This window comes from Vidua macroura, chromosome 2 (genome assembly GCF_024509145.1).
Source record: "Vidua macroura isolate BioBank_ID:100142 chromosome 2, ASM2450914v1, whole genome shotgun sequence".
NCBI lineage: Eukaryota > Metazoa > Chordata > Aves > Passeriformes > Viduidae > Vidua > Vidua macroura.
The window spans coordinates 100,733,774-100,757,739 of record NC_071572.1 but is presented as its reverse complement, the minus strand read 5'-3'; the positions used below and the strand labels follow the sequence as shown (position 1 = coordinate 100,757,739).

Genomic DNA, 23,966 nt, shown 5'->3' with positions numbered 1-23,966 from the left:
AATTTCCTGTCTGGGACATCCTGCCACACGTGAATACCTCAGCCCACAAACATGTACACGTGTACAAGCAAAGTGCATTGGGATGCAGAAAACACATTTGTGCGTGTCCAAAGTTGAGCACACGTCTTTTTCTGCTGTAAATAACAACCACTGTGGCCATGGTGCACACAGTGCCTGTTAGGTTTGGGCTTGTTTTTTCCAAAAGGTCATGCTATCCTTCAGTCTTAAGAAGCTCAAGAGCATGGGTGGGAGCATAGTACACACTGTGAGGCAACAGAGAAATTCCTGTGCATCAAAACTGGTGCTTACAGCCCCTCCTCTCTGCAACGGCAGTCTGTGTGTAACCCTCCTGTCTCAGATTCCCCATGCATGAAATGAGGCCAGTAATGTTTATCCACCTACTGCAAGGCTTCACAGAACAAATCATTACTACTCTATGGGGATAGGAAACTAAGAAGAAATCCCACTAAAAAAATTAATACGTATGGGAGCAAGTGAATGCGGAGAAATCAGGGGGGCGTGGGGGCGTAGCTCTTATAGCACAAAGTAAATGATTCTACTCTGAGAACAGCATGAATATGGAAACCATACAACAGATGCACTATGCTGAACATCAAATATATGCAAATTATTCTGATCATCGTTTTGGTGCATTTTCTCACTATTCACAGGCGGGTTTGTGCTGAACATCCTGGAGAGAAGCTGCTTTTGGGAGAGTGGATGCTGCATACACAGGGTGAGAGCATGCAGGGTGTGATATGCTTGTGGTGCCCACAGCTGTGCTGGGCCCCTAAATAGCAGGATAGAAATTGACCTCAGAATCCTCTGGCACAAGGCAAAGGGGTGAGCTCCACTCAGGCACATAAGAGCAATGCCATGAAAATGGGGATAGTTTTTCTTTCTTTCTGTTAATCTAAGTTTACTATCCACTGCTTTGGATTTCTGCTGGTGGCCAGTGCTATTTAAAGACTTGGCTTTCATCCAAAGCCCTCAGTTGCATGCTTCACACAAGAAACATAGACAGAAAAATAGCAATTTCTCCATTAGTTTATTCAACGGGTCTGCTGCTGCTGAACACAAAAGGCACCATTTCATTTCTGCATGCAGTTCTATTTACAAGCAAACTGCTTTCCTGAGGGCCAGCTTTTTCAGAGGAACAACCTGAATATTTGTGTGTGTCTTTACTACCTGGAGTCTGATAGGCAGACAGAGGCTCAGGGCATGATTTTTATTTGCAATTCTTTTTTTTTTTTTTTTTTTTTTAGAGCATTTCACATGAAAAGTGGAATCATAAAGGCCAAGTCTTCTGATTTTTGTAGCCCCCTGAAAATTAAGGACCAGGAAAATTCTTTTTCATAATTTCCTTGATTTCTGATTATATTCTCCATTTCTGAACATAGCCATGATGGTTGGTAGTTATAATGACCAAATATGTTTCTTCATTCATAGCTTTTCTTCTGGTCTAATGCAGTCATACCAAATTATTACTTATTTCCATAGGTAGGGAAACAAAACTGTGGAGATCATGGATATTCAGGATGAATAGCAAGAACCTGAGATCTTATCATGATAATAATATTTCAATGGTGCTGCTGATGAAGTTTGGTCTACAGAGAGGTACAAAGTTTGTTTTCACAGTGTGGCATTTGGCCCAAGTTACAAAATGTTAATCTTGAAAGAGAAGCATGAAAAAGGGCTGAATTTTGGACTGACAGAGGGGAATTCCCATGTCCTTGCCCTGCCACTTTCTAGGGTGTTCAGGGCTAAGCCTGTAAATATATTTTAGAAATCAAAGTACTTTTCTGCTTCCCAGCAGAGGCAGGAGCTTCCTGTGATGCTCAGGTCTTGTTCTTGGCACACAATTTGGATTTCCATTTTTTGGTTTCAGTCCCTTTATTCACGATGTGTACATGTGGGCAGTTACAGACCACACAGAAATACCCTGAAGAGTCATTGCTAACAGCTCAGAAGGGCAGTCTATGGGATGAGATCCCTTTAAGGCCTCGAGGAAGAAGACTGAGTATTACAAAGCATGTAGGAATTGCACCCTCTTGTTCAAGCCCAGTTGCAGAGATGTGAACAGCATCAGACACTGTTACAGCCTTTTTTCACAGTCAGTGCAATTTCAGTCATATTCAGAGTTCTGAAGTCCTTTAGTTGGTTTTTTATATCATTAACGTGAAGGACCTAGTAGTTTAAAACTTGCAAATAAGAATAGCTATGAATTTACCAGAAAGGCACAAAGAGGAGAAAGACAGATTTATATTATCACCACAAAATTTAAACAATATATTATCATCTATACCTCTATCTCAAAGATTAAAAATTATATAAAAATGAACACAATGTTAACTACTGTTAGCTTGTCTAAAAAATATTTTTTATGTGAAAAACATGAAAGCTACAGATTGTATATACTGCACACCTGGACTTGCATATTGAACTCATGCAGAAAGTACTTTAGTCTTTTAATACAAATGTCCAGTAGACATCTGAGAGCTAAAGACTGTTGAATACATGAGTTCTGGTTTTGTCTAGTGTGTGATACAGTAGTAATATTGAGTTGGCTGTAGTTGTTATATTTTTTAATCATGTAGTTTGCAAGACAAGAGCTGTGGTTTTCAATGCAATGTTTTATTTTCCATACTCTGGCAAGTGACATCATGGCTTTGTTTTGATTTAGTGCAAACACCAGTTCTTATGTTAATAGCATATAGTAAGAGGAAATGAAACATTCACGTAATTGCAGAAGTGAAACGCAAAAAAGAAAATTATTTTTTAATGCATGGGCATAGCGTGACCCCATAGTAAGGTCACACTGCCTGCTCTGGCTCGAGTCTGTGGTCAGGAAAGGTCTCTGGGAGCTGATTTTGGAACCTGGCACAAACTGGCTCTGTCATGTGCTGCTTGGGGGAAAGTTCAGACATACAAATCTGGGCTTAAAAACAGAGGCAGCAAGAACTAAGATACAGTTTTGACAGAGGAGATTTATTACAATCTTTTTACTTGTCCCACTGCCCTTTTACCTGCTCTTTTTGTCTGTACTTTTTAAGGTTCATGTTTGCAAGAACCTCTTCAAGTATGAAGTAAGGTTGGGAGTGGGGTGGAGAGTATCGCTATTTGTGTGTGGGTTCTGTGATGGAAATGGAAATGGAAAACATTTCAGAGTATGCTCCAGAAGATTTTAAAATTGAGATGTTCTGGAGCCAAGCTGGACCAAGCTTTAAGTATGAATAAAGCCAGCCAATCTCAGTCATCAAAAATGCAGAGTGACTACAACTGTGCCTCCATTGACTCCTCACCCCAATGGCCACAGTCAGCTCAAATCAGCAGAGCAGAGCCTCTGAGAGCTCAGAGCACTGTTGGAACACACATCTCTGCATTTACTGTACCAGTGTCACAGGATGTCTCTAGGTATAATGTACACTAGACAGGATAATGTACTTCAGAAATTTAGCCACATCTTTTGCAGTGCTGGTGCACATGGAGTATTTTGACATTACTGTGTCTAGCCTAATATTGGAAGATCAGACCCTTGGTTCAGGATGAGCAGTCGGTCTCCTTGCAAGAATATTTTGCTCTTGATTTTCATTCAAGGCTTTTCCCCCCATTTTTACTACAATGGAAGTTATGGTCTGAGAACATTACAAAATAATAATCAGACTTGCACCACCACCCTCTGAAACTAAACTGGCTTTTCAAGAATTTTCACAGTACATTGCTCACAAGGCTGAGAGAGATCAGCTAAAACTTGGAGGCAAACCCAGGTCTGATTAGTGAGCCTGTAATTCATTAACATTTATATGGCCATTTGCTTCAGTGCATTTGAAGTAAACAAAACAAGGAAAATAAAGAAGAAAGAACTGAATGTCAGTGAGAAACTCCAGGGCCTGATGCCATTGCCGCTTGTCAGCAAATGGCAAATACCTCCAAACCTTGCAAATGCACTCTGGGGTTGCTGGAACTGTTGAGAGAGTGGATGGGAGCTGTGTGCTGCCTGAACAATTGTTTTCCAGAGAACTGGTGTAGTTTGCAGTGGATTTAGAAGATTTAGTAGGAAATGCTATTCAGTTGAGCTTTCTGGGTGCAATGATTTTGACCAAGAATGTTAATTAATGAAAATGTAAAACTGTTGCTCATTGTTTCTAAGGCAAAACAGCAAAACAAAGCATCTGTGGCACTGGCAGAACAGCTTTGTTTGTAAGAATCCTGATTCTGATTTTCCTGCTGCAAGAAGTGCTGCACTTCTGACAGCATGCCAAGAATTTATTCCTAATGCTGTCCTGCAACATGTAAAGGAAGTTTCAAAAGTCTCACCGCTGCTGAAGCTTTGTCTCCTATCACAATTGTTAGGGGATTACAGCACAATGCAGAATTTAAGAAAATTCTTAGAACTCTTTCTGGGCTGGTATCCAGAAGCCTGTGTTTGGCTAAGTCTAGAGGGCTTTTGGGACACAACTGATCTGATACTTGAAACCTGTGAAGTCAGGTGTGTTAACTTCTACATGGAAAGACAGACACATAACTATGTGCTAACATATCAGATGAGCTCGGTTTGGGAGCTAATTCCTTTTGCACTGGTGACGTGGGCAGTGGTTAAACTAAGACCTTTTTTACTGATTAGAGACTTGGTGAGCTAATTGAACGAGCTCTGTTCAGATAAACCAGATGGAGCTGCAGGAGTCAGCACACCACTGTTATTTTCCCCACCTAGTCTTTAACCACACCATTTAAATGCCTCTACCATGTACTGGATTGTATGGAGTGAGTAAAATCATCTATACAGTATATTTCATTGCTCACACTTTCACCTCTCCCATTCCTTTCAGATGCTGTATACTTACTGATCAAAAGCCATTTTCTGGGGTTCCCCTATTTCTGGAACTGCTTTTGTATTTCAAGGTTTTAGAAATAGAGAACAGCCTGTTTATAATCTCCAAAATACAATGTTACAATGGAGACTGCAGCACACTGAGTGTCTACTTTTCCAGCGAAGTCATCTGCTGTATGATTGAGGGTCAGATGAAATGCTCTTCAGAGAGAAAATCAACATCAGAAAAAAGTGCTGTCATTTACATATTGCTGAGATACATTTGGAAAAAGTTTATGTAGCTTCTGTAGTTACCTCATTTTCATACACATACAATTACCTCCATTACAGAAGCCTTTCAGGTAGGGACTGTCATTTAAGATATAAAAACAATAAAAACAGTAGATCTTTTGGAATCACATAAAATCTGAGATATGTAAGAACTACAAGAGCTGGGCTAGTTTCCTATAAAATTTACAGATATTACAAATCCACAAAGTTTATCTCCATCCTGGGGGAAGTATATAATCTATTGCTAAGTCCTGTGCTTCAAGCAGCCTGGGAGGATGGCCATGCTGGGTATCCTGAGGTGTGACTGCGTAGTGCTGTGACCTTCCAGGATCCCTCAACACCTCCCCCAAGAAGTGGAGACAATCACTCAATCCCCAGACACCTTCCTTAGAACATTTCTCCTCTCAAAATCCTGAAAGTGTAAGAAGTAGCTTTCACCTGTAGTGCTTTCCTCTGGAACCAGCTACCTAGATGTCTTAGTTCTCATGGCAACTATCACTGAACTAGCAAACCATCTGTTTTCAAAGCATCACTTATTCTTTTCACTTACAAAAACTCCTCTTTTCATTTCAGTCTAGCACCAGTAAAACCTTTTGCACAATTTATATAGGCCTGTTCTCCTCATACCTCTTGTCTCAATGTTAATTTGCACTATCTTCTCTCGTTCATCTTTGTAACTCTTAATTGCTTTTTTGTCTCTCTTCTCCCTGTCTTCTTGCTGGCTTTGCATTTGAAATAAAAAGCAAGGAAGTTTGTAGACTGGTTCTTGGATTAGGCAGAACTGGATTCCCTATGGCCTTAGAGCTGAAACAAGGCCAACCTGTCTTTGGCATGGATTAAAGCCTGCATTTTCAGCTGTGTTGTAGGAGGCCATCCAAAGTTCTTCAATGAGGTTTTACACACAATCCAGCTGGCAGGCTGCAGGCTGCAAGGTGGCTCTGCCTTGCCTCTGTTGTCTGGCCTTGAAGGTCAGAAAAAGTTGTTAGCACTGTGTGAAGTCTGGGCATTAATGCCACCTCCTGTTCTTACTGCAAGCCAGACAGGAGGCCAGAGGTATTAGGATAGGGTGTTAAAGGCAGGATGCATACTGCAATCCCTCAAAAGTTTTTGCTCTGCCAGGTACTTGTGGCTAAGTCCTGTGAGATGTTGAGACAGTCTAATATTTCAATGCTTCCAACAGGATGAGCCCAGTTCAATTCATGCAATGCTGCTTCTTCTGTTACATTGGTGCTGCTGCCAGTGTGAAGCCAGTTCAGCTGCATCAGCTGGCAGAAGCCTGGGGTTTGATGGGTGCATTCTCTAATTAGTGAGTTGAACCCACTCATAAGTCAGATGAGAACAATCAGCAGGCTGAGCAAAGGGCAAGAATTGTGCCCGGGAATGGGAGGGGAATATGGGAAGGTAAGGGAGCATCTGCCCTTTTGGCAATGAGCTGCTGCATCAGTGCTGCCTCGTTGCAGAACAAAGACCCTTTTTACAGCTGTGAGGCACATCACCCTGCTCCCTGGTGCTGCCTCCTAAGACAGGAGCATGTCCAAAAGCTGGCATCTGCTGAACCAAGTATAGGGAAGGATAACTGTGGGAAATAGAGGTCCATGAGTATGTCAGCTGCTGTGTTTCATGGAAACCCAGATGTCTACCACTGTAGTCTGTGCTTCTTCAGCCTCTGGAAGACAACTGTTCTCCCACTCTGCCAGGCTTTGTTACTAAGAGCAGTGGAGATGTGAGTTCCTACCAATGACTGCTGCTTTGCTGCATCAGCAAGGAATCCATTAAAGGTCCTGAGTGACTTGTTCAGGATGTGGGTTTTGTGACAGACAGCTATCACAAGGACAAAATCCTACAGCTGTTTTTCCCTGCTGTGCAGAATAACCTGTCTTTCTCAAGGTTAACAGCAATCAGCTCATCTCAGCCAAACACTGTGTTAATTCTGGTGTTGTCATCGTGTCGATCAGCAGGACTGTGAAGCAGGAGAATACTTCTTCAGAAAGCATCCTGCCTTTTTAGAACTTTTTATTAAAAAAAAAATAAAAGTTACTTAAATGCTTCATTTGACAAAATTTTATAAAGTACATTTTTAAATTTAAAAGGAAGGAAATGGTATTCAGATGCTGATAGCGAAAGCTAGGTTACCCAAAGCCAGACTGGAGTAACCAGAAGAAAAGCTGTACTATTTGCGTAATGATTTATTGCAAGGCATTCTGTAAACACTAGAGGAAAACCATCAAAACTTGAGAATTGGGAAAGAGAATAGTGAGGCTCCTTTAACAAGTAATACCACTGAAAGTTTGAAATTTTTCTACGTAGGCAGTTCTGTATTCTGATCAACCTAAATCCTGCATTGGGAGGGACATGGCTTGGGGTCACCTGCCAGTACATCTCCCTGATCATTGTCATGTTTGTGTCACGTTTTTTTACTGTAGAACTACTTCAACTACAACTCTGCTTTTACAGGATACTCTAATGCAAATATGTATTTCCCCCAGCAGACACTTCCACAAATATATGCTTCCCCAACAAATGCTCCCTACTATCACTGGATATTGAGTACTGCCAGCAAGGGGTGTACTGAAAGTAGCAAAAAACATATCATGTGTGAGATGTTATTTGGTGTCACGTCAACCTCTCTGTCATTCATTCAATGTTGAATCACCTTCCTTGTGGGACAGGTTGGGTTGTATCTTACACCATATTCTGTCTGGTTTTTAGTAGAACATAGAAAAATATTTGCTCTTCTTTTTGTTGCATCTTCCAGCATTTAAATTGGCATTGTTTCTTCCAGTTGCTTCTTGTTTAGTGCAGTGCAATGTTGGACAAAAGCCTCTGTGAAGCAACTGTGACTGATCTTTATTTAGCAAGGACCTGGAGGATTACCCTTTGAGGTTGGAAAGTATTTTGTAGCAGTGAAAAGCCTCCTATAGTGCCTTCCTATCTGAGCAAATTTAGCAGCTTTTCATTTGCTCATTCAAATAACATCAAGCTGAACACTGTGATGTACATCAGAGTTATTATCTCTGTATGGAGTCTCAGAAAAGAAGACAAATCAATTTCCCAGGACCTGCTGCAAGATTGCAACACTTTCAGAAAATTTTGTTTGGTTTACAAGTTTACATTTACTAGAACTGCCTTGCTGGGACCTTATGCTGTGTGACTCTCGTCCGCTCAAAGCCTGGAACTGCCCTCCGTTCCTTCACCCTTTACCCATTAAAAACAAATAACATGTCCCTTTTATATCCACAAAACAATGACACAGTAAAGACCTTTGGCTCCTGCCAATGCCAGAGTCCAAATCAGATTATAAAATAATATTTATTAAAAAAAGACTACAAAATAACATTTACTGTTACTCCTGATTTCACTTTCCTTTCTCCTTGGTCTCTGCACAGTAAATTATGTTACTAAGTTAGAAACTTCAGTTGTCTTGTCATTGTGCATAACATATGCTAGCAGCTGGAGGAGGAAATGTCATTGAATAATTACAGAAAAAAAGGGCTGGAGAGATCCTTGAGAGTCCATCCCCATGCTTGGTCTGGGTAATCCAGATTGTAACTATATCTCAAAACCAGCTGCTTAACAGTTTTTAAAAGTTTGTGATGATGAAGGTACTACAAACTCCACAGTCATTTTCATCTAGCACAGTCCATACCATTAGAAAGTCTGTTGTATGTCTAATACAAGTGGTGGAGAACAGATAATTAAATTCCTCTTTATGGATAACTTTCAGTCTTGAAGATTATGTTATACTAATCTTTTTTTAAGACTGTTTCTTTCAATTTTTCCTTACAGGTTGTGTTTTGTATTCCTAGCCTTGTTTTCCTAGCTCTTCTGTACAGCCCTCCTGAAATGCACCACACATAACTGGATGTGGTGCTTCAGGCTGAGGCTTTGCCCCTGGCAAACACAATGGAAGTATTATTTATTATGTGTTACAGTTTTAGATGTGCCAATAGCACACTGAGTGTCTACTTTTCCAGCAAAGTCATCTGCTGTATGATTGAGGGTCAGATGAAATGCTCTTCAGAGAGAAAGTGCAAACAATTGAAGGTGAGGAGGCTGTGCCAGGGCAGGGAGCTCTTGACTCCCATGTCCCAGGCTTGCTTTCATCACTCAGCCAATGGAACATGAAAAATGCAAATCAATTATATAACTAATAACTGTGGAAGTTTCCAAGGGAAAAGGTAACTCTCCAGTGGTTACAGCTAGCAACAAAATGACAAGGCAGTTTGAACAATATCTATAGCCATCTGTGACTCTCCACTAACCATCCATTTAAGCAGTAGGAGACTTGGCAGAACTGTCTTCACCACTGCAGAGACCAGAAATGAAATGATTTTTCATTTTAAGCACCAGTGGAAGTAGCAAAACAGGAATGAATGCACAAAAGGCAGAGCTCCCTGGTAAAATGGTTTGAGGGCTGTCTTTTGCTTAAAAAAAAAGAAACAAAAAATGTGTGAGGAAATTTAGGAGCAGTAAGTTTAGGGGTCTGTGAATTAATTAATGAAACTGTAGCCCTGCACAGCCCCTTGGGAGAGAACTGGTGCTTGGATAAAGCTGTTGTAAGACTGTGTAATCAGTAGCACATGTGGAAAGATGCTGAGCACCTAAGTCAGTGCTGGTATGACGCAGATGCCAGGTTCAAGGCAGCTTGCCAAAAGTAGTCCACTGTCTGTTGACAAAAGCATTACGTACCTCATACGTAGTATGAATGGGGTTAAGAATACAACAGAAGACTTTATTCAGAGGACCCATGCAAAAGTCACCAGTAGTAACAAAAGTTAACCTGAATTCTTCTATATTCAGAAGTACAGAGTTGAGAACTAGCATCTAGGTTGTTAAGAAACTAAGAAATGTGATTGGGTGCAAGATATAGCATGTGAGCAGGAACTGATTTTCGTCAGAGGTAATAAAACCCATCTGCCTGCAGAAGGAGCTGACCAACTCAAGATCAGAGAGGAACTAAAGTCCTTCTTAAAAGGAGGCAGAAATTTGAGAAGTCAGAAAACCGAAGCGACTGCACCAAAGTGCAAAATCACTCAGTGTTAGAATCAGTCCAAATGATCTCTGTGCAAAAAGAAAGAAAGGAGTTCAAAGTTTATCTGAAGTAAGATCGTACTACTACTTGTTGTAGCTATAAAACCTGAAAAGTACTAGCCAGGTACTAGGAGTTTCAGGAGGGGGTTAGAATGTGAATACCAGTTCTGAGGTGGGACTTCGTAGCTACGTTCTGTGAGGCCCACCTGCAAAGACAACTTTGCAACACTGTGATTAGAGCACAAGCTTTGTAGGCTACCCATGCTTTAACAACTGAAATGTAACATTTGTGGGAAGTCTGTAATAGTCTTGGATTGCTTTAGAGAACTATTTTCATTGTATGAAGCACTTGTGGCTCATTGGAACCCAAATTTTGGGCATGCAAAGCCACATGCAGCTTCTTAATGAGGGCTGAGCGGGTGTCACCCCCTTTTTCCACCAGCCAGTAAGCCTAAATATAGGTTCTCAGCCTCCAGCCTTGCCCTGAAATTGGTGTGGGGAGCAATCCCACAGGATGTTTTGCCCTTTCCGAGGTAAGGGATGCCATTGGCCTGCAAGGCAGTGGACTGACAGTGGCAGCAGGGCTGCACCGTGGGGGTAGGTCCCTACAAGCACTCCTGGCAGCTCTTCAGTCAGAAACAGAAAGCACCAAGTTGACAGAACACTCTGCCTTTAGAGGCAGCAAAGGAGCTGATCCCAGCCATTTCACAGCGAGCCCTGGGCTCCGGACCAGACTAGTTCTGGTTCTCATCCAGTCTTCACGCACTGGTCACTGCCACCCATACAGCGGCTGAGACCTGCCCTTTTGGACAGCCCCTTTCCTCCTGGACGGGCACTGGATGTGTGTGAACAAAGCAACATAAACATATACACTGAATCCATGATTTCTGCCATGGTAATGCAAAGAAACATAGTTAGAATGGCACAGAACTGTGTAATACTACTACAACTACTGAATCACTCGTGTAACCGTTCTGCCAAAAATATTGAAGTGGGTATTTTAAACAGCAAAGTAGCTATTTAAGCCTACCCTGCCCCTTTCTGTTCCTCCACACAGCAGGTAGATAAAGGTCCCTGTGCTGCTTCAGGAAAGCTCAGCCCGGGTACTGCTGCGGTGTCGCTGGCGCCCATAGGATCGTAAACCGAGGGGCAAAATCAATGCCCTTATAGATAATGGAGAGGAGAAACTCTAAGGGCCGAGTGACCTGCTCGTTAACCGGGGAGCGCTGAAACACCCGACACAGCCGCTCCGTTCTCCTGGGGCAGGAATGCTAATGGAAAATGCCGGCCTGCCCCCCAGCCCAGCAGCCCTCCAAGGCCTGCGGCAAAGGGAGACCTCTGGCTGCAAGGTCAGCGTGGTTAATCTTTTCCCCGGACAATTACAGCCGGCTCAGCGCCCCCTTCAAACCAACTACGGCTTTGCATCCACCCCTTCCACACCCCGCTCCTGGCTCAGCCCCTCGGGCCAGCCCGCCCCGGGGCGGAGCCCCGCGTTCCCCAAAAGCCGCCGTGGCCGCGGGGAGCGGCGCTGGGATTTGGGAGCAGCGGGGTCGGCGTGTCTGGATGCGGGGGTCGGGCAGGGCTCGGTGGTGAGTGGGGAGGTGGCGGCTGCTGTTGCCCTCAGGTCTTGGAGGGTGGGAGACCATTTTTCTTCTTTAGTAGTCGTAGTAGTAGTTGTTGTTGCCACCCTAGACCCGAATCTGTTTTAAATAGTTAAAACTGCAATAAGCTCGAGTGTACTGTGTGCTTAATACGATAGCGATGTGTTCAACCAATATATAATTCGATGTGGGACTTTTCAAGCCTGTTCCCCGGTGGGGAAATATCAAGCTTTTTAAGTGATTTGTTCTTTCATGAAACCTAGGCTTTTGGGTTTAGTCCAGTCATGCTGTGGTTAAAAGAAAGAAGATTCTCTTCTGACCACTGCAGAAAGTGTGTGGATGAATCTCTGTATTAATTAAACCCGATATTCTTTAGGGTCGAGTATCCCCTCTGTCATCGTTGATGTTCAGAGTACGGCAACATATATTTTGTAAAGACAGTATCTTTCTAGTAGAAGTGGAGACCTTATTTTTTTCTAGAATGATGGCTGGATTCTCTTTTTAAGTAGTTTGCCACTCACTCAGCTGATACAGATTTGTTCTGAGGAGACACTTAATGTTTTTATTGATATAGGGAAGAAGTTTTGACTAGGAAGCAAACCAAGAATTTGGAGTAGAAGCGGGAAATGAGACACCTGAAGTCATGGGGCGAAATTACTGGCTGGTGTGTGTTTTTGATTTTTTTTTTTCTGAGAAAAACTTTCCCTCTTTGCTTTATCTTTTTCTTCTTCATACTTTTTACTAAAGTATGGAAGTCTTGAAGAAGAGGGCTGGAGGTTAGAAGTTGAAAGATTCATATGGTTAGTTTAGCATACTGGCAGGAGATGAGACTTGAAAGCCTTTCAGATGTACAGACCTTGACCTTCACCTTGGGATCTGTCAAAGGAAGAGTGTGCTATAAAATTTTTGCATTAGGGTATCCTATTTATATATTGAAGCTTCAACTAATACTTGTAAATCTGTGTGCAAATTGAAAACTTTATTTGACCATGCTCAGCATTACATAGAAAAAGTGAGTAGCCTTCATTGACTAAGCAGAGTGAAATATGAAACAAACAGAAAAAGGCTCTATTTTCATTTTATTAGCGTTATGGTATTTGTGATAGATGAAAACTTGTTTTAATATTCTGGGGGGGGCTTAACTATCAGTTTTGATGAGTTTCTCAGAAATAAAGATCAGGTGTGTAGCAGCTAGTGGGCAAACTGAGCTTGGCTTTGTTTCTGTTAAGTAAATGATCTGCCATTAATCAGGGCAGAACAGGATTGTGAGGAACTTGGAGCTGGAACTGGCCTCCCTCTGATACAGTGTCGTATCCATGTAGCTCTGCCTCCTTTGTATTGAAAAGCTGGCATGGTCTAAGCCTGTGTGTCCAGACCTCTGTACTGCACTCCTTTTGGCAGTATAGTGGGGTGGCCTTAGTTGCCTTGTCCTTTTTTTTTTTTTTTTAAATGATGTTCTTTGCAGTAGTCTAAAGAATAAGATTGATTTCTGTGCACATAGGTGTTATGTGAAATTTTGTGATTTTTAGCTTCTTTCTTTTTCTTGTGTGTCAGAAGACTTGGGTAACTCATCATGAAATAAAGACGATAAAAAGAAAACTAGAGCTGCAGAAAGTGTTCAGGCCTGCTGAGTGTCGGCAACTCTGAAAATTCATTTAGGTGCTGGGTTATTGGCATTTCTAGAGGAAGTGACTAAAGAAGGTTCAGCTGTACAAAAGGCTGGGCCAAGTAATGGGTGTATTTGTGATATTTTCCAGTTAGGCACTACAGGTGATAAAGCAGTTAAGAATAACAGGGAGTGTGAGTGCTGAGGGAAGTATTTTCAAGTACAAATTTCCCCTAAAATTAATTGGCAAAAATAACTGTAGAATGCAATGTTTAGGGGGATATTATAGAAAATGGGGAATAAAAACTATTTATATTGTGAGAAAGGGGAAAAATAAGCTGTTGAGAAACGTGCTTGCTTTTAGGAAGGACAATCTTGTGTTGGCTGGACTAGTTTGGTTTTGAAGTTCTTATCTCTTTTCTAATACAACTGGATTACTTCAACATCTTGTAAAGCATATGCTATCGTTAATTATAAATTGTGGTTACTTTGTCAAATTCACTAACTGACACAATTTTCATGTAACATTCAAGAATGAATGTTGTGAACACTGGTAGCAGAAATGGGTCTGAATGGAAGCAAAATGGTGTATGCACCCATATTCTGTCCAAGTGTACCAGCTTAGCTCATGCTAAATAATGTTGGTAACTGGAAAAAAGGAAATTCTGTAATGGCTGCAGGATGTAGTCAGACTAGTTCAGCTTAGTAAAAAATCCTTGGAGGCTATTCACTGCAGTGCTCCTTAACAGTATGCCTGGGAGACAACCTGCTTTAACCTTTCATGGTGAGGAGAGTGGTGGTTGGTTGAACCCAGATGCCTTTCTGTGGTATTCCTGTCTTTCTTCTGATTGTCAAATGTATTAAATGTGTGTTTTTTTTTTTTTTTTTTTACTCTTTACTCATCTTTGAAAGGCCCATTTTAATTGGACCAGGCACAAAGTTTTTACTAAGTGTTAGCATGTATATTTATGACATATACTTACAGTAGTGTTAAATCTTCCTCTTTTACAGAAAGAGGAACCAATAATGCCAACATTGAACTGGAAGCCTTTTATCTATGGAGGTTTAGCATCAATCACTGCAGAATGTGGTAAATATTTGCTTTAACTGTTGACATGATTTTCTTTACTTGGATGGTATCCATGTAAAACAAGTCTGGTTCCATGCTGCTGGTGACACGGTGGTATATGGTGGTCTGCAGCATAGAGTTTTTTGCTTAATGCTGATTGAGGAGTTGCTCTTATCTCTGTTGAAATGTCAGAACACTTGCGTCTGTAAACGCTCATCCCTAGTGAGTCTTGTTTTCTGTACATATTTTGCCTCTGTGTTTTATTATTTGGTGTTTGTTTGATCGATTCCTAGACAGTGGTCATAAGTAGATACAGCTTCTGCTTTGCTGCAGTAGACTAGTTATGCTCTTAATTTGTAGATTTTTCTCTTAGCTTTACTGAATATCTATATTGCAGTTTAAATAATCTTTTCTTGAATGTAAGTGGTTGCTTAGATTTGAGCACTTAAATTCAATAGTGAGCAACACAAAATAATTGCTGTAGTGAGACAGTGCATCTGATGTTTTAGGCCTCCTCTAAAGGCAAACCTTAAATATCAACATCTTTGTAAAGTTGTATCTGAAATGCATGTATATGAAAATAAAGGAAATATGGATTTTCATTGTAGCAAGACATGGCTGGGTATGTGGTGGGCTTGCATGAAAGGCCTGTCTAGTAAAGTAGATGCAGTATAAAATTACACTTAAAACTACTATTTTGTTTTTATAGAGTAGTTTGGGTTGGAAGGTCTGGTCCAACCCCTCTTCTTTAAGCAGGGACATCTTAGGCGAGTATGGAATGTTGAGGTGGTCCTTTTCCTGGATGGATACAGTGTCTGAACTCTTTCATAAGGGGAGCATGGAGAATATGAATTGAACATAACACAAAAGTAGGCTACAGGAAAGCAGTAACAGAAGTAGGTACTGCTGCTATTGCTTTTGCAGATACTAGGCCAGAATCTGTATAGCATGTCCTAAAGAATTTGCCTTCAGTGACGTCCTCTTCAAAGGCGTTGGTAGAATACATGTGCAAACTCAGTGCTTGATTGGGATTGCAAAATCCTGTTCAGTGTGGCTGCTTACAATAAGGCAAGTATTTTCAGGCAGTATTGCCTGAAAATATAGTGAATGTGAACACAGGAGGTAGGCAGGGCCTCTGACAGGCCTTCAGAAAAAACAAGGTGATAGAATGTGAATCACTGCTTTAAAAGAAAGTCTTGGTAAGAAAGGCTTCTTTCCCATAGGAGTACTTTTATATTATATAATGTTGCTGTTTCTAGTATGACGTTATGTTGTCTTTGGTTAGGGAGGTACTTCATTAATTTTCTCACTGATTTTCCTTTAAGGTACTTTCCCCATTGATCTGACCAAAACGCGCCTCCAGGTTCAAGGTCAAGTTAATGATGCCAAATATAAAGAGATCCGCTACCGTGGAATGGTGCATGCGCTGGTCAGAATATGCAGAGAAGAAGGGTTGAAAGCCTTATATTCTGGGTAAGATTAACTGAGTTTCAGCAATGGCTTATGAACATTCTGATTATAAAAGTATAAGCCCATTGTATGTGAATTTTTCAGTTTCAGAATTACAAGGTGTTTGGCTAGCCTTAATCTGGAAGTTGGAAGACCCAGATTTCATACCTTCATTGCTGCACACTGCCATAGCATTTCATGTTTAAAAAAAAAAAACCCTTGAACAACAAAACCTACATGAAAAAGAAATACCTAAGCATAAGGTTATTCTCTACAGTGCTGCTATGGATGTTCCATGTGTCAGAATTAAAACTGGATTTACCTTTGTCTATAAATGAGCACACTTTTCTTCAAAGCATGCAGGATGGTGGGGGAACTACATTTCAGACATTGCCAGCTACTTTATAGATTACAAGTTGAACCATGGTCTAATAGTAATAATTCCCTCACAGTCCATTCATGTTCTTGCAGGCTATATTAAAAAAAACCAAAAACCAAAATGTAAAAAGCTCCAAAGCTTATTTTGTTTATAGTGAATTTAAATAATTGATTTAAATTAACAAACCTTTCTTTGTTAGATATCTCTGCACTAGGAAGAACTTTCTGATGAGTTTTTGAGACCCTGAGCATAAACATTATTGCTGCTTGTTTTTACAGGATTGCACCTGCAATGCTACGACAAGCTTCATATGGAACTATAAAAATAGGCACTTACCAGAGCTTGAAAAGAATGTTTGTTGAGCGTCCAGAAGGTGAGTGGTTATTTTTTATTTGAGGACTGATTTGCTTGAAGCTGATTGTTTCCATTTGGTATCTTACTGTAGCATTTGAACAAGTCTACCAAGAAGACATTCCTTATACCAGTTACAACAGAATTAGTCAGCAAGGGTAACTCATCAGAGCAGGTTTTATGGGTTCTGTAACTGGCATTCTCTGGTTAAATGAGGGGAGGCATCATCTTGTCCTGATGCATCTTAAACTTTGTAAATCTGCAGCTGAACTCTTTGTTTGTGAAACAGATGAAACCCTCATGATGAATGTTCTGTGTGGCATTCTTTCGGGAGTAATCTCGTCATCTATTGCCAACCCTACCGATGTCTTAAAGGTAACTGTGTAGCGCTTGTCTTCTTAGTTTTTGTTCTCTCCTGAAGTAAAAACAGTCTCCTGATGAATCTAGGCTTTGTTTTGTAACCCTGTTTATTCTCATCTCTTAACTTCTAAAGAATCAGTAACATCCCAAATTCTTGGAACCTCCTTCTGGTCCATACTAATAATTTGGAAGTATGCATAAGGAAGGTGAAGGCTGGAAAGGTAGTTAGATCCACAATTTCTGAATGTGGAGGGAGAATAACTTTGATGCTGTGGTGTTTGTGTGAAAGCCACAATGCATATTTCATCAGTACTTCTTGGTAACACTGTTACACTTGCATGTTTCTAGAGCTCAAAATAGGTGAAGATCAGTTCAGAGGCAAGAGTTCCAGTGAATGCTACTTGTACTGTATGGTTCATTAACACTGTAGAGAGGCTTTGCAAACCTATGTTCCAAAGAAATAGCTTTCCAGCAGCAGTCATTTGAAGTGAATCAGTGAAACAACCATCTCTTTAAGAATCTGTTAGCTTAATCACAGTCAGTTACTTGAAGGGGTTGATGGTATTTATCTTATAAAACTGGAGCTTGTGACTTACACAGCTTCTCCTAATGAAAAGAAAGTCAAGAAAACTATGTTCTGAAACTACTAAAAAGCTTAATCCTTCATAGTGCTACTGAGGTTATGTAGTGACATTTCAAACATAAGCTTGTATTTCAAATGTGACTTCAATTAGTTACTTCCTAAAATTATGTCCACTTACCAAGTCACTTGTTGACAACTTGTATACAAAAGTTACCCTGACAGGTTCTGAAGAATGTTCTTCTAAATCTACAGGGTTGAAGACCATGGTTCTCAGTTGCTGAAACTTTAATCTTTTTAACCTTTCATTTCAACATGTTCCTGTGGGAACACTGTAAAGGGCATCCTGCAGAACCCATCTGCCAGTCTTATCTAAATGGAGCAGTGTACCCATACAGAAATAGAAGTGACTTAATGCAGCTAAGAATTCTACCACATACTTCTTCAAAATTAGCAGCTGCATTTGGATAGTTAAGGCAAAAGATTGCACTGTAGTTGTGGTAATGTCAGCTCTTGCTTTTATACTCAAAGAGAAACTGGCTTTACTACTTGCAGTTGTAACTTAATAGTCGAATCTAGTTATATTATTTTTTTGGTTGTATTTATCTTTTATTTGTATCTTCAAATGAATCTCAGATCAGAATGCAAGCTCAAGGTAGAACAATTCAAGGAGGAATGATGGGCAACTTCATACAGATCTACCAAAAGGAAGGCACTAAAGGATTATGGAAGGCAAGTTTTTTTTGAGCTGTATCTTGCACTTCAGCTACACTTCCTTATTCAATTGAATGCCATGTATTCCTACAGTGTTCTCAGCTGAAATACGGAGGCTGTAATGTCTGTCATTTGTCATGACTGCTTCACTGCTGGTATCTCATTGCTTTTTGGTGAAGGGTTACAGCCAGCCTTGTGTGTGAGGATTAGCTGCCACTTAGGAGAGGGAGAACAAATGTAGGGTTCAATTAGGGTGACTGGCTCTAGGAATAGTTCAACAACCCTTTGCACGACACCTCTCAATCTGTATGCTCTGTCTGTTTTAAAATATATGCTAAAGAATATTTGGAAGCAAAGGAGCTGCTGAGCATCCCTTCTAGCTCAGGAACTGTCATAGTCAGTCTTACAGGTTGTCTCTTGGGCCAGTTATAGTCAATGACTGTATAAACAACTGAAGAGCCAAAATGGACAATGGTTTTGAAACAGCTGGAAAATAGGAATGTTTTTCTATTAGTGTGCTTTTCTCACAAATTTTCTTGAGGATGAACAGAAAACTGGAGATCCTTACTTTGTCAGTTTTTCAGCTAGCAGCAAAGGAACACTGGTTTTGAAGTTTTAGCTGACTGTTGATGCAAGAATTGAGATGTTAGGCAGAGATAAAAAATAACTTAAAGGATCTGAAGTTGCCGTTCTGTGTGAAGTGATTTATGTTATTTCAAATTTGTGGGTTTGGAGCACATACATCTAAGACTTGTACTAATTAGCTTTATTTGAATTTGCAATGATCTTAACACATTTGTTTTGCTTTGTATTATAAGAGCTTGGCTTTTGTAACAGTGCACAAAGGTTAACTTTAAACTTCAACTATGTCCTTTCTTTTGCCAGGGAGTATCATTGACAGCACAGAGAGCTGCTATTGTTGTTGGAGTAGAGCTGCCAGTGTATGACCTTACCAAGAAGCACATAATTATGTCTGGACATATGGGGGATACAGTATATACTCATTTCCTGTAAGTTTGTGTAACTGGTTGTATAGCTCATGATCAGTTAGTTTGTGCTACAGGGAAGAGGAGTATTTCGTTTTTTTTCTATCATCTGTCTAGGTGTGTACATATATGACTGTGTTTATAATTTTTTGTGTAACAGCATCTTAAATGGTAGCATGGAAGCTAATTTTATTTAGTATTTGGATTTAGCTTTCTTTTGAAATGTGGAAAATTGTTTTGTGGGTGGTCTGAATCATTCAACTGCGCAAACTGAGGTTAGAAGAAATTTACAGTCAAATATTATTCCCTGGGGCACGAACATCTTTTCAAGCATAATGTATATAAGGACTCTATAGCAAATTTTCAAAATTATGTTTTTATAGTAAATGAAAAGTAACTTTTCACATCCATTAGCTGATTTAATTTTTTTAGTAGAAGTATTAAACAGTCACTATTACTATGTGTTTCCTGGGAAGGGGAAATTCTTGTACATCTGTGTGGTAGATCAGGTTTCATTAAACCCTTCTTTTACTAGTTCCAGTTTTCTTTGTGGGTTAGCTGGAGCCCTTGCATCCAACCCAGTTGATGTTGTAAGAACACGCATGATGAATCAGAAAAGCCAAAAACTTGGGGGGGACACAGCCTACAAGGGCACTTTGGATTGTTTGTTACAGGTAAGTAGTTCAAGTGTCATCATAAATAGAGACTGCTGCCACCAACCAATGGTTTTGCTGTGGAGCTCAAAATTGTTCTGTTTTCCCTAATAACTTAGATATGCTTTTTGCCATAATATTTAAAAGGACTATGCTGTCAGTAATGCACTCAAGTGTGAAAAGTATCTACTGTCTTCACAGAAAGGCAGGAAGAAAGTTAGTGTCTGCTGACAGACCTTACTTTATTTGGGTGCTTGGATGAGGAGAGGAAGGCTCTCGGCAGCACTCTCTCTTGCTCAACTTTATACTATGTCAGGCTGACAGGAAATGATAATTTCCTAGGTTGGTCCTTGAAGAACAAGATCTTCTGAAACAGATGGTTTGCTATGTTGCTTACTGCATAATGGAAAGCCTAGTACAGCCAGAGGCAAGGCCAGCCTCTGGTTTTGATTACTTTGATTTGGTTTCTGAAGTCTGACTTTGGTATGAGGTGGGACCATGATGGCCTTTTACATGGAGAAGAATGGATGAACAGCTGTTGGTCAGCTGTTGCTGTCCAACTGTTGACTGAACAGTCCAAATCACATTGTCCAGTGAAATTTTTTGAGGTCCATAAAACTGAAATATTTCAAGGGAATGCCAAATGTTAACTACAGGTTTATATGCAGCAAATTTCAAGGGGCTGCCAAATGTGGACTGCAAGTTTGCATCTAATGAAATGTATTTCTTTGTCCTGGCAGACAATAAATTTAAATTAAGGGGGTGGCTTAGTCATGTAACCTTGTCTGGTACAGTCTTGTTAGCTGAGATGCTGTCTAGATTTCTCACTAAAAAAAAATTGTGTGTTCTTGTTTTTTTTTTTTTTTTTTCCTAGACATGGAGGAATGAAGGCTTTTTTGCTCTGTATAAAGGATTTTGGCCAAACTGGTTAAGACTTGGTCCTTGGAATATCATTGTATCCTTTCCATAGGTGTGCAAAACTACTAAGTTAGCCATACAACAGCAAGTGTTGTTTTTTACAGAATTACTCAGTGTGGGAAGTGTCATATCAGCACAGATAGTCCTTTTTTTTTTATGAATGGAAAATTGTGCAGTTGACAGGTGTTTTTTTTAGTCTGCTTGCAGTCAGATTGAATTTGTGATTCACACAGAGTCAATACTAAAATATGGTCTTGCAAAGTAATTTTCTGTTCTTCCAACTTCATACCTGTCCATTTCCTTTGTTATTAGCCCAATTTTAATCAAAGCTGACCAGGTGAATTAGGAATGGGGGCTATTTCCAGAGCTGGGGAAACTGTTGGCAGTTACTGATGCAATCTTTTTGTTTATCTTAATCTCGAAATTTTGGCTCTGTTTCAAGAGCCACTTGATCAGACCCCTGGGAAGTATGTTGATAGAAATGTTTTTTACGATAAACAAACCTTTTTTAGCCTATCAAAGCTAAGTGATTAAAAACTCTTAAGGGTTTTTGCAGTATTGTCCTGCCTCCTCAGTCTTGGGTTTAACACCCTGAGGAAGACGGATGGGAAAGTATTTTGTATCACCAGCCTTTAAGCAAGTTTCATTGTTCTGCCTAGTATTGTGTAAAAATGTGGCCAACCTGCAGCATGGCACAGAAAGGAACAAGGAGTGGAACACAGTTGTACACAGATGCAGCTAACCTTCAGTAGTAAAGTGACCGTTTTTCACGGCGCGAACAGGAAACAGTTTTCCTTAATCAGCTGTGCCAGTTCTTTCTGACATATGAGCAGCTGAAGAAATTGGATGCCTGACATGCTGAGCTGTGTACAGAATTCTGTTAATGTACTGTCTGAGTTTAGAGCAATGTGCAAGCTGTCTTGAGTGTTTGCTCTTTATTGTCTGAGCTCCTGGCCAAAGGAAGAGGTCACTGCAAGACTGAATGAGAAGAACCTGGAAGTGATTTCAAGGCAAACTGGCTCCTGTAACCATGGTTTGTGGATGATATGCACTGTTTTTCAGACTGAACCAAACATGGTGGAATACCTTCTGTCAGCTGTTCCAATGTTCTTGAATGTAAAGATCCGCAATGCAACTTTGTGCATCTGAGTCTCAAAGCATAGTGTTTTATAAGAGTCAAAGAACAAGTTTTTTTCTTATGTGTTTCCATAAAGGAAGGAAAAGAAAAATATTTCTGTGAAGGAAAAAAGTATTTCTGTAAGGGAAGACAAGCAGAACCGAGGAGTTGGGCTTTTCTTGCTTTCAGAAATGTATACAATTTAAATGTAATAGCTTAAAGCTTCCAATTAACTGGAAATGTCACAAGACATCTTTGCTGGCTTTCAGGTTGGCAAAATAACTACTTCAGTACAAAATCTGTTTCTGGTTTTGAAGCTTTCCTGTGTTTTAAGTCCTGAGATGTCTGCATAATTTTCTGGGAATAATCCAGCTTCATTAGCAAGTGTGGTTGCTACAGTTGACAGTTTTGCATAGCTTGAAGAAAGTTCTTTTTTTTCTTCCATGTATAATTTTTGATTTCAGCATAAGTGCTTCTTCAACATATTCATATGGAAATTGCTAGTAAGAATGAAGTTCAAACAAGTTCATGCCCATCTGCTGATCTTGCAGAGAAACTTTCCATGCCTCTCCCATCCTTGGGAAGAGCTATTGGTTACTGGCTGTTTTACACTGAGCAGTCAGGCTCTGTCATGTGGGTGCCTATGTGAGAAGAACCAACCCCTCCAAAAGTGAATCTACTATAAAGACTGCTTTCCTCATTTAAAAAGACACCCGAGTCCAGAACTAGTGAACACTTTCATATACCAAAGATGCTCAAGTTGCTGTTACATGCAAGGAAACACTTGATGTAGAAATCAACCACAGCTTCTACAAACATTACCTTTATGCTTAAGGGTATATCAAAACTTCATGGTTACATCAAGCTTAAGTGCTGCTGTTGAATTCCAGGAAAAAGGAGTATGTGAGATGCAAATCTTAGGATGGATCTTCTGTGTTTACAGAGGGCAGCAAAGCAGGATCCATAGCTTTGGATTTTTGTGGCCTTGTGTTAATATTTTATACATTTTTGATAGACTCATGCATTCCACTTAAAGAAGTTTTGTTGTGATCTCAAAATTGCTATAATCACTTAAAATTACTAATTTTGAATTCACAAATAGATTTTTTTTTTAAAATGCACAAGGCACTTTCTTTCCTAAGGCAAAACATTTTCTGTATATAGGGGTATGCTGATGTGCAGTGTTTCCCCTTACAACTGTTTCTATGCTTTAATAAAAAAAGTGTAAATATTTTTGTATGCTATGTAAGCAAAGTATATGTTTTTCAAGCCTATTAAAAGTATTAAAATGTAAAGTGTGATGACTTAGAACTGCTTTCAGTTTTGAAGTTTTAAATACTTCAAGGTGCTTAACAAAGGAAAGCTGTTGCTAACTGTTCCATATTATTGGTTATTTAGCCAAGGCATACTAAAGTTGCTTGTAGTAAAAACCTTGTGTTCATGTGACTTGTGGCTGAATAACATGCACTTACCACAGGTTTTTGCTATTCTTTGGCATATCTTAAGCAGCAAGACCATTTCCCCCTCTCTTACAAAAACTGTTTGGTCTGAAACAGATCAGTCAGCCTAGTTTTGTGTAGCAACGGAGTAAGTTTATCACACTTGTAACCAGAGTGGATTTTTTGAGATTGTGTGCGACAGGAGAAGTGTCATGGGCTAACCCTGAGGGGGATGAGGAATCTGCCAGTTTGGAGTGACAGTAACTGCACTGTACCAGTAAATCTGTGGGGAAGCTGCAGAGACAGCAGTCAATTCTAATCCAGCCAAGTTCCAAAGGCAACAAAGCAGTGAAACAGTAGTTCAGGATCGCAGCTGAAGCCAGAGTGTGCCAGGTGGCCAAGAAGGCCAGAGGCACCCTGGCCCGGGGCAGTCACTGTCCGCCTGTGAGGCTGCATTTCAGGTGCTCTGTCGGGAAGGATGTCGAGGTGCTGGAGTGTGTCCGGGAAAGGGCAGTGGAGCTGCTGAGGGGTCCGGAGCACAAGTCCTGCGAGGAGGAGCTGGGAGAGCCGGAGGTGTTCAACCTGGGGAAAAGGAGGCTCGGGAGGGACCTT

General features: G+C 40.4%; 1 protein-coding gene across 3 annotated transcripts; it reads left to right on the top strand.

The window, feature by feature from the left end:
• Positions 1–11,684: 11,684 nt before the first annotated feature.
• SLC25A30 (solute carrier family 25 member 30) lies at positions 11,685–23,210 on the top strand. 3 transcript variants are annotated; one of them, XM_053971467.1, is made up of 10 exons: positions 11,685–11,721; positions 14,351–14,429; positions 15,734–15,881; positions 16,515–16,609; positions 16,877–16,962; positions 18,164–18,259; positions 19,127–19,251; positions 19,763–19,901; positions 20,755–20,835; positions 21,611–23,210. In XM_053971467.1, exons 2-10 carry the CDS (start codon positions 14,366–14,368, stop codon positions 21,650–21,652), a joined length of 876 nt encoding a protein of 291 aa, XP_053827442.1. In that variant the 5' UTR covers positions 11,685–11,721; positions 14,351–14,365; the 3' UTR covers positions 21,653–23,210. The 3 variants fall into 3 exon arrangements, with proteins under 3 accessions (XP_053827442.1, XP_053827440.1, XP_053827441.1); XM_053971465.1 differs by lacking the exon at positions 11,685–11,721 and adding an exon at positions 12,288–12,397; XM_053971466.1 differs by lacking the exons at positions 11,685–11,721; positions 21,611–23,210 and adding an exon at positions 12,288–12,397 and having other exon boundaries at positions 19,763–20,841.
• Positions 23,211–23,966: the final 756 nt, after the last annotated feature.

Bases quoted from the DNA above. Each gene is read 5' to 3' on its own strand.
- SLC25A30 (XM_053971465.1), top strand. From the start codon at position 12,377: ATGGGGCGAAATTACTGGCTG. The intron at 16,963-18,163 runs GTAACTGTGTAG...AATGAATCTCAG, and splicing joins ACCCTACCGATGTCTTAAAG to ATCAGAATGCAAGCTCAAGG. The intron at 20,836-21,610 runs GTATCCTTTCCA...CAGCTGTGCCAG, and splicing joins TTGGTCCTTGGAATATCATT to TTCTTTCTGACATATGAGCA.